At 34.3% G+C, this 16,284-nt stretch overlaps 1 protein-coding gene across 1 annotated transcript in view; it reads right to left on the bottom strand.

The window, feature by feature from the left end:
- LOC111001822 (kinesin-like protein KIF3A) overlaps positions 1-16,284 on the bottom strand; it is a 29,326-nt gene that overhangs the window by 4,396 nt on the left and 8,646 nt on the right. The window contains exons 3-11 of the mRNA XM_045633684.1: positions 8,666-8,871; positions 7,220-7,350; positions 6,129-6,328; positions 4,493-4,690; positions 2,899-3,029; positions 1,827-1,879; positions 1,350-1,474; positions 1,197-1,273; positions 368-548 (exon numbers count right to left, since the gene is read on the bottom strand). Of these exons, the coding sequence (XP_045489640.1) occupies positions 368-548; positions 1,197-1,273; positions 1,350-1,474; positions 1,827-1,879; positions 2,899-3,029; positions 4,493-4,690; positions 6,129-6,328; positions 7,220-7,350; positions 8,666-8,871 (1,302 nt within the window). The remainder of the gene's footprint in view (positions 1-367; positions 549-1,196; positions 1,274-1,349; positions 1,475-1,826; positions 1,880-2,898; positions 3,030-4,492; positions 4,691-6,128; positions 6,329-7,219; positions 7,351-8,665; positions 8,872-16,284) is intronic.

Genomic DNA, 16,284 nt, shown 5'->3' with positions numbered 1-16,284 from the left:
CGCGGAGATTTTCTCATTTCTCAAGTTCTATAGTGTGAAATTAAACTTGAAAAAATATTATATATTTCTAGTATATATTAAAAACAGTTTAGAAGACTTTTATACAAGTCCGGGTCTACCGCGTTACAGTTAAATTATTGTATTATTAAAAAGAGTGGCGGAGACTTCATTGCCAGTTCTTCTCTTTCGTTCTACGCCCTTGATTTGAGAAATTAGAAGAACTTTTTTTGAAGTTCATAAGTGTACACTTAATACTTAGTAATGACTTTGAATTGAATTAGGTAAAATGATTATTCTCTCCTAGTTTGAATTACCGTCAAACTTGCCAAATATAACCTATAATGCGAAAATAAAAAGATTATAACACCTCTTTCTTCTGCAGGTCTTCTTGCAGACGTAGCTCGATCAGCTTCCTCTGTTCCAGCTCTTTGGAGGCCTGCTCCAGAAGTTTCCGTTGCGTATCCGCTTTATCGAGAAGATTTTCACCTCCAACCAATACCTTCGATTCCAGACGTTGCAACTTATCCTTCAACTCTTCTTGCTGTCTCCTGATTTTACAATTTTTATTTTAATCTATGGTTAAACGTCCATTTTCAGTGTATTATTAAGTAACTTAGAAACAAAACTAAATTGTTTTCCATCCCCAAAATATCCCCCCCCACATATTTCCCCAATGGAGTCCGTCTAGAATAAGTTTAAGGAATTAAATATTATGACACTATCTGATGTCAAAACAAACAAATGGTGACTTGCATCAATATAATACTGGAAAGAGAACTAATCTAAGCGTTCGACCAACCAGGCTTCAGTAGATATACCACTCCTTATATGGAAATTGTAATCGGTTTAACAACTGACTGCCAAGCGAAGAAAATTATCAATTAATAAATAACAAACTCTCGTTAAACGGGAATTCATCACTAAAAGAGTGGCGGAAAGTTTCTTGCCAGTTCTTCTTACCCGCTCTACGCCCTTGACTTGCGAACTGGTTGTAAATGTAAATTTACTGTTAATTTAATTTGTTTTTCTTGGCGTTCATAAGTGTACATGTTTACCTATATGAATAAAGATATTTTGATGTGACTGTATATCATATAGCGTGGCGACGCGTCGCCACGGCATGCGTCGCCACGCCAGAAATCGATTTTACGTGCGGCTATAGATGTTTCACATCAAAAAAAATCTATTATACATACTTGGTCCTCTGCAACTCTGCCTTCTTCTCCTCCAGCACTTTTCTGGCTTGATGTGCCATCTCTCTCTTGGCTTGTTCCTAAAATAAATCAGTCAAACTTAAGATCTTGGCTTCACACGCTGTCAACTTCTTTCCTTCACAACAAAAAACGTACCTTCTCCTCTTTCCTGATCTTTCTCTTAATCTTCTTCTCTTCTGGATCCAGGACGTCTAGCTCGGGATCTGTGAGCGTGTCTTCCGTATCTTCCGAAAGTTCTTCTTCACCATCGCCTTCCACATCTAGAAAACACCTTTGCTATTGGTATCTGGATATATGAGAATGCAACAAAGAGATCACAGCTCCGTATTAGAATTGATACATTAGCCACAAAATAGCTTATTTCTTCCGTATTTTTGTTTTTAATCTTTCTATGTATACAAGAAGTATATATAGACTATAGAGAGATTAAAAACAAGATAGAAAGTGGAATTAAATTTAAATCAACAGCCTAGACAAGTAATGAAACGTCATCGATCCACTTGGATGGATGGATGGATGGATGGATGGATGGATGGATGGATGGATGGATGACTTGGATGGATGTGATGCGGTGAATCTATTTAATTTGAATATAATTTTTAAATCGCTCACCAATCACAGATTCTTCCAGTTGTTTCTTCAGCTGATCGATTTCTTGTTGGAACCTGAAAAATCAAGTCAAGTCAAGTTGTACGTCGTGCTCCACTCGTCTTCATTTATTTACATTTTCTGTTATCGGCATTATTTTGCAGTGTTTAAAAATTCTTCATTTTACAAAAATAGTATAGGTATAAATTTGTTAAGTAAAATTAATTAATTAAGTAACGTTTAGATGTAAAAGGAAGAGACTGGCTGCCCACAACACAGGGAATCCTAGTGTGGGGGCCAGTGCACTCTACTTTATAGAAACATTAATAGTATTTTGTGTGTAATAAAGTTATTTCTTTCTTTCAAAAAAAAAAAAAAAATATGAGTCGAACACTCGAAGCAAAGTGAGGATTCGCATTTGGAGGTTATATTGGTTGAGATACGGATAAGTTCTACCATTGCTATTCCCAAGCCTAATAACCTATCTCAATCCATTTCGGACCATCTGAGATAGACATTTGCCAAACATTGATAAGATGTGTCAAACCAATTGACCGATTGTAAAAGCCATCTGTCGATACAATAAATAATGTTCCACTGTGCCAATATCCTATCTTAAGATTTTAACTTACACCAGTTCTTAAAATAATTAAAAAGCTATTTGCTATATTTTAAACATAGACATGTAGATTTTAATATTATTTGTACGGTTTTATTTACTTTATTTAATTTATATTGATTATGAAATATGAGTGTAAAGAGAGATTGCATTCTAGGGTATTCGTAGGGTTCGGTTATTGGGATGCAGACAGAAAATCAATCTGACACAGTCAGTTTGTATTCAATCTGAGATTATGGGTTAATTATTGGGTTTGAACGTTAGACCGTAATTAATGCTAGACTCGCAAAGCGCGTTGTAAAGTAAAAGTTTGTTTTTAAATTGTTTTTTTTTATAGAACAGGAGGCAAACGGGCAGGAGGCTCACCTGATGTTAAGTGATACCGCCGCCCATGGACACTCTCAATGCCAGAGGGAGGTTTTTAAACAGATTGTAACAGCACATGGGCATAAGAATTCTATTAGCAAAAGCTCTCACCTTGTGAGCAAAGCGTCGCCAGGCTCGCTATTGACGTGCGTCTTATTTTCAATGTTCTTCGCTCTGTTTGCGTACCGAAGCGTGCTGATCGTCTCCACGTAGTTCGTGTCTGATGGGCCTATAGTCGCAATCTGGAAATATATATATAGCTTTTGGCTTTGTATCTTTAAATATAATCTGTCTTTATATTAAACGAGCAATTCTTGTATATATATATAAGTGGAATCTCGGGATTGGCTCCAACGATTTTCATGAAATTTAGTATACGGGGGGTTTCGGGGGCGATAAATCGATCCAGCTAGGAATAAATTATAGAAAATAACAAAAAGGTGGTGTTTGAGTAGTCCCAATTTAAACTGAAAAATGTATCTTCCTGATATCTATCGGCGAATAATAATACTATTTTTTTAAATTGCTTTAACGACACAACAACACTAAAGCAATTCAGCATATATAATCTATATTGTTCATATTTCATCATTTTATTAGTATGTAATTCGTACTTAAATATAATTTCCAAGAAACACAATTTATAAAAAAATAAAAATACCATCCAGGTACTCTGTCTTTATATTGGATCCTGGATGTTTTAGGTTCACAAGCCCGACAGATGCCGTTGCAGTCGGTATTTAGGCTATTTATCACCGAATAAACAGCTGGTATATATTTTTGAAGTGAAACTTCTTTAGAATCGTTGTGATTTCAAACCGGATGCAACGAAAAAGCGACAGTAAAAAGAGACAGAAACATTAATTCATATGATTTAACGTGGGAGAAAATGAGATAGATAAACTTCTTTCGAATCGTCGTGATTTCAAACCGGATGCAGCGGTAAAGAGAGACAGAAACATCAATTCATCATATGATTTAACGTGGGAGAAAATGAGATAGCAGGCATTATACAGCCTCTCTTTACTGCCGCTTTTTCATTTGATCGAATTTCAAACTTTCGATGTTTTAGTTTTTCCCAAATTAAAAATTTATATTAAACTTATAAATTAAAATTTATCATTAAAATATACTGTTTTAAAAGAACACACACATTTAGATAATGGAAAATGATTAATTTATATATGATTAATAATAAAAAAAATGTTTTTGAAGGTTTCACTTCTACCATGTGTGAATTGCACATATGTTTTTTTTTATATAAAAGGGGGGCAAACGAGCCTGCGGGACGCACAAAGAGGCAGTCGGCACAGCCCATAGAGCCCCATTCTTGGATGCGTTGCCGGCCTTTAAAGAGTTGGAACACAGTTAAAGTACTCTAAAGTCGTATTGGTTCAGAAATACCTACCGCCCATGGCCACTGTATGCCAGAGGGGTCGCGAGTGCGTTGCCGGCTTTTTAAGGAACCTCATAATATTTATAAAGTTAATTAAAGATTATAATAAAGACCGTCGTTTATGTGAAGTATCGGAAAATCGAAAATAATTATTAACAATCACTATAACTCAATCCCCACTCCGCATGTTTTAAACCCCCCCCCCCCCACAAATACGTTCGCTCATACGCTCCCCCAGATAAACGCCGGATGTATGGCATGAACGAGCCACTTAGGCATAACTGCTCTTATGACACATGAATCTCTTACCATAACAGTCTTTGAGTTTCCTCCCAGGGAATCCTGCAGGAGACGAGTCAGTTTGCTGTTCCGGTATGGGATATGCGTTGACTTGCCGTCGACCAACGCTGATATCACGTTCCCAAGAACCGAGAGGGATTGGTTGATCTTCGTTGCTTCTTTCAGCCGAGTGCCGGTTGCTTGGGTTTTGCTTTGGCGCTCTGAGCCCTAAAAAAGAGTTTCAGTCATGAAAAAAATAAATAAAAAAAATCAGTGGCACTACAACCTCTTTAGGTCTGTTTGATGATATTATGATATTATCTTAGGAAAGTCTGTAAGGATAATCTATGTATTTTTCTAAATAAATCAAATAGTTTTAAAATTAAAACTAGGTACCCTCGTAATGACGTAATAGTGATGTACTGACTGCATAAAAGTAATCTTTAAGGCACCTCGACACTCGTCATAGTAGGTAAAAATAAAATCAGTGGCGCTACAACCTCTATAGATTTTAGCCTCAGATTTCTGAATCTGTTTCGTGGTCATTTTTAAATCTAATAGGCAAGTAGGTCAGCCTCCGGTGCCTGACACACGTCGTCAACTTTTTGGGTCTAAGATATGTCGGTTCACGATGTTTTCTTTCGAGCAAATGTTAAATACGTAGGATAGAAAGAAATTCTATTGGTACACAGCCGGGGATCGAACCTACGACCTCAGGTATGTGAGTCGGCCGCTGAAGCCACTAGGCCAACACTGCTGAGTCATGAAATAAACTAAACCAAAAAACGACGGTAGTCGGCGAGTACCAGCAGAAATGAAAAGTTGAATATTAATAATAATAAAACTAATCTACACTAATATTATAAAGAGGAAAACTTTGTTTGTTTGATTGTAATGAATAGGCTCATAAACAACTGGACCGATTAAAAAAATTCTTTCACCATTCGAAAGATACATTATCCACGAGTAATAAAGGCTATATTTAATTTTGAACAAAAATAGGGTTCCGTAAGATATTAGGGTTTTTCGGACACAAGGTGTAAAAAATCAACCAAAAGAGTTACTTATTTTGCGTACCCTTCCTAAACTATTAAAGATAGAACCATAAAATGTTCTAAATAATTGTAGATCTTATAAATATCTACAAAAAGTCCGCGACGCACTATACCTATCTATGTCGAGTGAGGCACAATAACCATAAATGATATACATGGCAAAACGACGTTTGCCAGTTCAGCTAGTAATTTATATAATTATTAAACAACAAACATGACAATTTATATTATATTAAATACAGCTGTAAATGTTAATGTTAATGTAATTATTTTTGACTTATTATTTATCTAATTGCGGGAATTGATCAAAGACAAAGACAAAAATAATGTATTCATATAGGTAACATAATGTACACTTATGAACGTCAAACAAAAAGAAAATAAATATAAAATGATTCTAATTTTACATTTACTGCCAGTTCTCAAATCAAGGGCGTAGAACGGAAGAGAAGAACTGGTTTTAATCGCCAAGTTTTTTTTTACATAATGTTTGTAAGGAGCTGGAACCACCAACCATACCATTTCGGGTTCCAATCCAGCTAATCATGGAAATGATTGGTATCTTCAAAATGACCTATCTATCTATTGTCGCTTGATCTGTAATAACTCACCGCTAAATCAACCAGATGCAGCTTCCCCATCTTGACGTGCATCTTTCCATCTGCTCCCTTCTTACTACTCTCCACTGTTATAGAGAAAATTGCATGCGACCGAGAACTCTCTATGTTCATAGCCGTTGCCCCAATGTGACGGTTTTTATTACCCACAGCCATGATCTTTTCCAACTCATCAGAGTTGTGGACTACGTATCCTGGAATTTAGAAATATATACATAAAAATATATGATCGCTCCATGTGTTCGTTTATACACATTTATTCATGTATACTTATGAAAATCAAAAAAATAAATAAACATTCAATGCTGCTAATTTTACATTTACTGCCAGTTCTCAAATCAAGGGATCAATCGTAGAACGGAAGAGAAGCATTAAACTCTCCGCCACTCTTTTTAATCGCCAAGTTTTTTTTACACAACGTTTGTAAGGAGCTGCAACCATTACACCATGTTCCATATGACATATTGAGTAATAAAGAATAATAAAATAAATTAAAAACAAAGATTTGTATATATATTATATCAGCAGGAGGCATGGTGAAATAGAAGCAGTTACATACTCGCCAGAACAACACGCAAATACGTAGTATAAAAACTAATATCACCGCATACACGAATTCAAGTACGACCAGTCACCACAAGTAGCACCCGTTCACGAGTATGACGCATGGTCAGCCATCGGGCCCCTCGCCATATTTTATAGAGAGAGACAACTCGAAGCATGGACGCCATTATAGTCGTATATTTAACACGTCGTTGCAAAAATCTGCACTTTTTAAACTAGAGAGTTGTTTTTTATTTTTTATTTGTTTATTAAGTCTTCAACATCATACATATTGCGAAATCTACTGATAATTTTATAACATCTTCTATGTAATATCTACGACAATATATGTAAACATAAGTTTTGCAAATACATAAGAATTAAAAAAAATACAATTAAAAACATAAACAAGATAAGACAAATACACAATAAAATAAAATTACCAAGAATTTGGGTACTTAAAGCAGAGAGAAAAAAAATCATCGGCATAACAGCGAATTAGGTGTCCAAAATATTTAAGAAAAGAAGTTAAAAGAAGATACCCGTGAGATCCTTAACAAAGACACCGATATCTGGTCGCTCTTTGACTTCCAAACTCTGGTGCGGATTGTTTCCAAGTAGATCTCGTACTTCCTCGTTGTAAATCTCCAAATATGTCACGCATACTAGGAATCTGAAGATAGAAATATAGCGGCTTTGTAGTGGATTCAGTCTCCGAACTTATAACGAGGAAACCAGCTTGCGTCAGACAAAATGTCGACGCAGTGTGTCAGGCACATAAGGCTTACGAACTTGCCTATTGACTGACATATCACGAAACAGATATCTGAGGCCGATATAAAATGTTTGTATCGCAATACATTTATTTATTTTTTATATCTTAATAAGCACATTCAACCAATATATACATTGCAATATTAGAAATCCGCTGTGGTTTGTATCAATGTAGTCATACCAGTCTTGTTTAGGAGCGCGACAAATGCATTTAAAAGCAGTAATATATATATATATAGTAATGTACTGCTTTTATATATAGTAATGGACCTGACATGATGTCCTGGATGATATTTCAAGCGTATGGATATTAAACAAAGTATGAAAGTGCCGACTGCAGCGCTATCTGCCTGGCTGATTTGTGACACCCAAACGCAGTGACATACACGTACAGTAGAATTATATATAAAAATATATGTCACTTCCAACTGGCTTAGCAAGCCGTTCAATTACAAGCCTAGCCGTTTAACTAACTGCCTGAGAGATGTTCAGCCAGTTGATCAAACAGCTAGGCAAATGACTTGGATCGATGACGTTTCATTAGTTGCCTATACTGTTCACTGTTAATTTAAATGTAATTTCACTTTCTGCCACTCTCAAATTGGAAACGAAACTCTTCAAACTGTCAATATGTATAATATGTATTACAAAGTTTAATGAAAAACAACAAGTACAATGGAAGAGTGTAGTGACAATAATAATGTGAATTTAGGTGTGACTCTATTTTTAAAGAAATATTATTAATAATAATAAAGAAATATTTTTGTCAAATGTTTCATTTCTTTTAATACAGCCACATGATCATTCTATCAAATAGCTAAAGCATTAGCCAGCCAGATTATTAAATGTTGTAACAAATCGGCTTTTCAATGTTTCAGGCCGTTAGTGAAACGGCGCTGTTTAGTTAAAAGGCTAGGATATTAATTGAACGACTATTAATCTAGTTGGCTACGATATATCTAGATTAAGCATTCTCATAAACAAGCTAGGATATCCAGAGTTGCTCTCCTCACACTTTAAAATCGATTTTAGTTTAGTTTTTTGTAATGTTTGTTTTGTTTAATAATTGTTTCGATTGATATTTGTATTAACTCTAAATGTATGTCATGTTTGCCTCTAAGTGTTTGTCACATTAAAAATTGTATTTCGTGTTTGTTTTTACCAATGAATCAGTGTGCCGAGCGTTGGCATACTATCAATAAAAAAAATCTTACTTCTCATCATCCTTTGCTTTAGCAATGTGGCTGAAGATGTGTGCAAATGAGTTCGGAATGATGCCCCGCAACTCTGGGGCGGAATTACTTCCCGCCATTGTGTACGTCTTGCCCGTGCCCGTCTGCCCATAAGCAAATATCGTGCCATTGTAACCTTTGAGAACTTCTTCCACAATCGGACTTGCTGTTTGAAGGTAGATGTCCATCTGCAATAGATTATTTAACGGTGACTCACTGACTTTTGGTGATTCTAACCACTTGACTTGGGGTCCTTCAAGAAAAGTGAGTAATCCTCCCCCCCCGACTTCTATGTGAAGATCCTTGGTGTTAGAACACATTCTGAGAAAACCAAGCCTTACACCCAAGTGGACGTGTCAGACACAGAAGATGATGATGACGAAACATTGGAAATCCAGAGACCAGTTAGTAGGATTGTAGTTCCATTGGTTCTACTGGTATAATATGCTTCGGGTTTAAAAGTTAGTTTGGCTTGATCAGTCTGAATGCCAGAGCCATCTTGGACTTTTAAGAATTGGTACCGTAACGCCTGAACCCAATAATGAATCCACAATTTCAGATTGACAATCTGAGATCAGACCGTGACAGTCGATCGATCTTCTACTTGCATCCCAATAACCAAACCCTACGAAGACAATCCATTTTTAGCGTCGGATAGAATGCAATCTCTTCGCTCTTTACACTCATATTTGATAATCAATATAAACCAAATAAAGTTAATTAATAATTAATAAAAATAAAACCGTACAAATAATATTAAATTATGCATGTCTATGTTTAAAACATATAAATAACTTTTCAATTATTTTAAACTGGTGTAAGTTAAAATCTTAGGATATTGGCACAGTTGAACTGTCATTTTCACACAAAGTTCTATCCACATACACTGACCCGACCTACCATGGATAGCTTGTATCATAACTATTACATTTCGTCGATTGGTTATTGGCACACTTTTATCATAATATGGGTTAAGATGTCTATCTCAGTTGGTCAAAAGTGAATTGAGGGATAGGTTATTGGGATTGGGCGTAAGAAAAGAAAAGGAAATACTAGTATATAGTTAAGAAATGTTATGGCAGAATAGTTTTAAGAGATGTGAGTAAGCCAATCGTATAAATCCGGGTTGTTTTATAACCGGAAGTCATGCGGAAGCGGTAGATATGATGATAAATTGTCGGGAGGCGTCCAGTATCGATCAAAATTACTGACCTATTTCTCTATCCATAGATCGACTATGTACGTTAGGTTCCTAAAATAAAATAAAATACGTTTATTTTGGAACATAAGATCTTCTAGGTATCACTTATTCCACGTCAATCAATTCGAACTTGTAGGCATCCCTACTCATCGGCAAAGATGACAGAGGGTGTAGGCCGAGAGAAAAAGCCGGCGTAAAAAACTCTCGGTAGGTACTGTTTTTAAAAAAAAGCAAATCATCAAACAATTTTACAATATTTAAAACAGTCTAGTCCCAGGCCCTTTATCAGCTATAACCTAACCTATATACGGGACTGTACATTAAAAAAATCGATTCGAATCTGTTTCGGAGATATAGGTGTTCAAACACTCACATGAAATATTTAAATAAATAAAAATAAAATAAAAATCATTTCAGTCAGACCATTATTAGTCCAGTCCATATATCGTTAATAGAATAACACTTTATAACGAAATTAGTAAAATTAAAATAAGCAAAATTATTAATCAAATCAATCATTTATTCATATAGGTAACATATTGTACACTTATGAACGTCAAAAAAAGAAATATACATACATTAAATGATTCTAGTTTTACATTTGCTGCCAATTCTCAAATCAAGGGCGTAGACTGGAAGAGAAGAACTGGCAATAAACTCTCCGCCACTCTTTTTAATCGCCAATTTTTTTGTTACAAAATAATTGTATGGAGCTGCAACCATTACACCATGTTCCATATGACATCTTGAGTAATAAAGAATAATACAATAAATTAAAAACAAAGATTTGTCCTCTATCAGCAGGAGGCATGGTGAAATAGAACACACTTACATACTCGTGAGAACAACACGCAAATACGTAGTATAAACAAACAATTAATACATTTAATTCATAAATCTACGTTGATTCGAGGCAAGTACATGGGCATGTATATGAATCCAGTGACTCAAAACAGCCAATAATGTAAATGTTAAATTAAAGAAAAAAACATTAAAATTACAACCGGCGGCCAAATCTAAGAGGGATCTTTAAACACTAAAAATGTGATAGAAATGTTAAGACATGGACACTCAATGCGGGAGAGCTCACGAGTGTGCCGCCGGCCTTTTAATCGCAGGCTACTTCAGGTTTAACACTGATAATTAAAGCAATTAGTGCAAAATTATTCCCTAACCAATCCAAAGTATGAAAAATGAACAACGTTAATATTCAAGTTTTCACTTCTGCGGCTTAATTTTTATGGTGTAACCAAACATAGAAGTCACAATTTAAAACAATGTACTCTTTGGTATCTTAATTCCTTACATTATGGTATGGTAGTCTATGATTGTCATGGAATATCTCTGGTTATATTTGAAACTAGAATCTCTTTGTAACGTCTCATCCCTGTTCCACTGACCCGGTTTCTTAGCGAAGAAATTAAACTATTTTTCTTCCGCATTTCTTGTTTTTGGGTCACATAATTATAATTGACGGTATAGTTTCGTTAGATCAGAACTGTTTTTAATAAAGTTTTATCCTTGCCTTATCATTTCAATGGATTTCAAATTTCTTCACTACAAAATGGCGGGTTATATATTTTATCAAATGATAGGTCTTCTTTAGCAGAAAACTCTATGATAATCTAATATTTCCCCGCCAGCAAATGACATTTATATTCTTTTAAGAAAACCGTTTTATTTTTTTATTAAAATATAATTAAGACTCCTGAATTGTGAAATCAAATATGTATTCGTTTTTTGCAAACATAATCAAAGCTTAATGAATTGAATAAAATGTTACGCCAGGACAAAATGGCGGATCACATATTTGATCACTACTCAAATGGCTTGATTAGCAGTTTTATGAAAATCTAATATGGCCGCCAACGAATGGCGGGTTTTTTTTTCCTTTTACTTTATATAACGTCACAAGAGACTTTCTTCGGAAAACTATTGTATAATGAGAATAAATATAGAATAGACGTTTCAATTGTTATTTCAAATCTTCATGGGTAATAAAAAATACACTTAAATTGCGCGGATATTGTTTCCTTTAATTTATTTAAATTAGTCTACATAAGCTAGCATTTATTTACAATTATCTAACGGCTACAAAAATATCGCGGCATCAAGAATAATATTAATGGCGCGTAAAATTCACTTTCATCCGCCTCTTTTGTCTATTCGTGTTTATCTGTGCATCTCATTTGAAAATGGAACGAAGACGTTTCACAACGCGTTCCATTGACCTCATTCGTTTATGACTTCGAAATAATTTTGAAAAAAGAATTCGTTTAAAATGAAACGCTACTCCCTTTCACTTAAGACAGTTGATTAATACTTTACTGCAAAACAGTGGCGGTACATCGTTGTTAGGTCTGGGACTCCGATATCTGTATCTGTTCCATGATATGCCAATCTAAGGCAAGTATGTGGCTAGCCTGCTGTGCCTGACACACGCCGTCGACTTTTTGGGTGTAACCGAGCAAATGTTAAAGAATGTCTATTGGTCATAGCTAGGAATTGAACCTACCTAAAGGACCTCAGGTATGTCGCTCGCTAAAGCCACTAGGCCAACACTGCTTGCTATAATATAGTTATATTCAGACTTGTACGCAGAAAAGCGGGTAGATACAAACACTATTCAAGAACAGATGATGATATGTCGGACGTCCGACATGACAGTAGGTACGTAATCCTAACGGTTAAACAAACAATTTCTATACATAAGTTGTTTTTTTTTTCTGTAAAATGGACTATTTTATAAAACTTAAAGGGGTCAACTCAAGTGATCTTCAAGAACTCTGTTCCTTTGTTATAAGGGGATATGTGGGAAGGCCAAGGTTTTTTGCCATACCAAGGGCTGGAACCAATCCGTTCCACAGATCGTTAACAAAGACGTGGCCAACTAAATGCTATCTATCAATATCTTTACAAGTAGGCAGAGTGAATGTATGTGTAGTATTTAATAGATATATAAAATTCTCGTCCCACAATGTTCGTTGCCATACTCCGAAACGGCTCGACTGATTCTTATGAAATTTTTAATGTTCAGTAAGTCTGAGACAAAAAAAAATAGACAATTTTTTAAAAAATACATACAACTCTCAATTTTGCACCCCACTACAATCAACGGCTAATTTTTATCATAGTAGATAGTTATTAAAAACTAAATAATGTTTCCTATAAATAATATACATGGTTAACGACGTTTGCCAGGTCACTCAGTAGGTATAATTTTTTTTATTTTTATAGAACAGGGGGCAAACGGGCACGAGTATATGGGTCAATCAACTTTTATTTGTCCTGTAAGTACTTTGTTTTGTCCCTGACCAATAATCGCAGTTCTAAAGAAAATTAAGTGGTTTTTTGGCATATGTCGCATTTATCTTATTATTAAGCAAACATACGAGTAATTTTTTTAAAATAAATCACTATTAAACTGGAATTTTATTGGTTGTCCAGGTGACAAAATATCTGGATGTAGCGTTTTTTTATTTGTCCCCCAGTAGCTATTTACAATGAAACATTACTTTAAACAAAAAAATATTATATGGCAATTAATTACGCTTGTACATAATTATTCATTACAATGTTCACTAAGATGCTAGCATATAGATTTTTGTTTGTTTCGTAATTTTACCGAATTTTTTGCATGTTCGTTTTGGTCCCTATTATATTTTATTATTCCGACTTCCACCGGACAACGGTAAAAAAGTTCCGAAACCGAAACATAGATGGAATGATCAGTGCCTTGACAATAAGTCAGTCGATTTATTGACAACACTCATCCAACCGTCATTTTGATTTCATCATTGCCGCGGTGTCATTTGGTCGCGCGCGTTTTGAAAAAGTGCGTGGCTTTTTTGTGTGTCTACCGGACAACCAGCACAAAAACGTTATTTGATATATCATAGTAAATAAAAGTGAAATATATATTATATTTTATTTATATTTTTCACTGTGCGTAACGACGTAATTCAAAATATCATTATTTATTATCAGAAAGCGCAAAGACCGATAAATGTCACTCGGACAACCAGTCACTTAGACAACCAAAACCGTTGTCCGTGGGACATTTTGGTTGCCCATAGGACATTTAATGATAGAATCAGCATAGAGCAATACTTTTCCTTTCAATAATAAAGTCACGTCTGTTATTTATGGAAGACAAATTGAAATCCATCCTATATTAAGTGAGAATAAAGTGACGATTCACAATTATACTGAATTTCAAATGGTTCAGAAGTCTATTTAGTTAGTTGTCCAAGGGACTATTTCGGAGTCAAATTTACTATTTTATTTAAATAAATCGTTCTGCTCTATGTAAATTCTTAAAATATAAATAATTATCTAAAGAAAAATGTTAAAATATAAAAAAAATTCAAATAAAATTATAAAAATAAAATTTATCATTGATGTACACTTAAAAGTTGATTGACCCATATAATATAATGTTGCCTTCTGTTTTGTTATTTTGGAAGTGTTGTGAATATGTAATAGTGAATGTGGTAAATCACAGAACAGATTTTTATTTTATTTTTTGTAACTGTAATGACGTTGTGGTTTATGACATTTTCCTTGATATAAATGTAATGTAGAGGGAGGGTAAAACTTGCCGAGTTTCTTGCCCGTTCTTCTCAGAACAAGGCCTCCCGGTAGTTTTGCGAACGGATGGCGTAGTTTTGCTCTTTCGCGAAATTTTGTAAATTTGACATTCATAAGCATGCCCTAAGACGCATCTAAATTGAATAAATGAATTTTGATTTGATTTGATTTGCAGATAGTGTATGAATTTCTGTAAATAAATATTATATCATAAATGTAACATGAATATACCCTTCTCATTTTTGAAAATGGCATGTTCATATACAATCAAAAACTTAGTTAAATTTAATAGTTAATAAACTGTTTATAAAATTAGTTATACATCTTAATCAGTCACAGTTTAACTGAATTGTAATATTCATGTTAAATCCCAAATATTTGAATTCAAAAAGGGCCGACAGAGGCGCCATTTTGCGAAACTAAGATCGATCTGACGCTATGAACGATTTCAAAATATATTTGTTAATATTTATTAAAAAATAGCCACTCTTTTGTCTCTTTCTATTAAATTGTGTTTACAATGTCATGAAAAGAGATAGTTTAGTTAAACTGTTTTGTATAGAAAATTATCTGATAGAAAATTCCACGGATAAGCATTCCATATAACCGACTTAATAAAGAGTATTATTTGGTATGTATATTACAAAATTGGCTAAAATTTGGAAATGTTTTCTCAACAAATTTTACGGAAAATAGACATATCAAACAAGTCCCAATTTTCATCAAAATCAGTCAAGTATTCTTCTCACAGTCTGCTAACATAATATAATAATTCCCTTTGCAAACCATGGCAGGCTCGAATGGCCTGATTAGAAAACGGGGGAAAAGGTTACCGCGTTACCATGGTTACGAGGTTTTATCCAATGGTATCCATAGTAACAGCCAGACTACGTTTAGAAATGTGGCATATTATGTTATTGTGATACGAATGTTAGTTTAATTTGATTTTAGAACGAATTTTGTATTCCAATTTCAAAATGTTCGTCCGTTTAATATTCGGCCAAGCCTTGTTATCTCTGCAGTAAAATGTTCGCCATTAAGAAATGATTCAAATTGGACATTCTATTTTCAAAATATTGTTATCCAAGATATTCCGTTCTTAATTCAAACGTTACTAATAGTATAGAAAGTAATTTCGAGTTGTGCCCAATTAAAAATATTAGGATCTCGACATTCCATTTTCAAACGCTCGTTTGTTTTTGTAATACATAATATATAACATTTATATTAGTTTGTTGTTTTGTTGTAGTATTTGGAATGTCATTATAATTTCTAAAAGATTTTAAAGTAAAATTTATGTATTTAGATTCCTGTCCTAATGTTTTCATGATTTAATATAATACATTGGCAGTTTAACTGTATCGAAATCCATTTGAACACATCTCAAAACGCTTCAACAAAATGGCGGGTCACGTCATTTGTCCATTTGTTAGCATTTCGGTAATCTTCGTCTGAGATTGCGCAATTTACTTAAAAGCGAAATAATTGAATTGCATTATGTGGAAATAGCTTAGCCTAACCACAGATCGGATTTCTTTTTAATACTCAAGATTTAAAATAACATTCCATATTCAAACGTTGAGGCATATTTGTTTTCCGTTCTATATTAAAACGTTTCTAATATCCGTTCGTTTTTCAAATATTCTATTCACTACGTGTTTAATCAGCGGAAGTAGGTTAGTGGGGCGAGGTTGCGACCCGCGCGTTCGGTCTGCGCGTTGCTATTGATCCAACCCACCTAGTACCTACTATCCCGAACAAAGAGAATGTTAGGAATGTACCGGACTTTAGATTTACCGAATTTCATCCC

This window comes from Pieris rapae, chromosome 24 (genome assembly GCF_905147795.1).
Source record: "Pieris rapae chromosome 24, ilPieRapa1.1, whole genome shotgun sequence".
NCBI lineage: Eukaryota > Metazoa > Arthropoda > Insecta > Lepidoptera > Pieridae > Pieris > Pieris rapae.
This window is presented reverse-complemented; position numbering and strand designations above follow the sequence as displayed.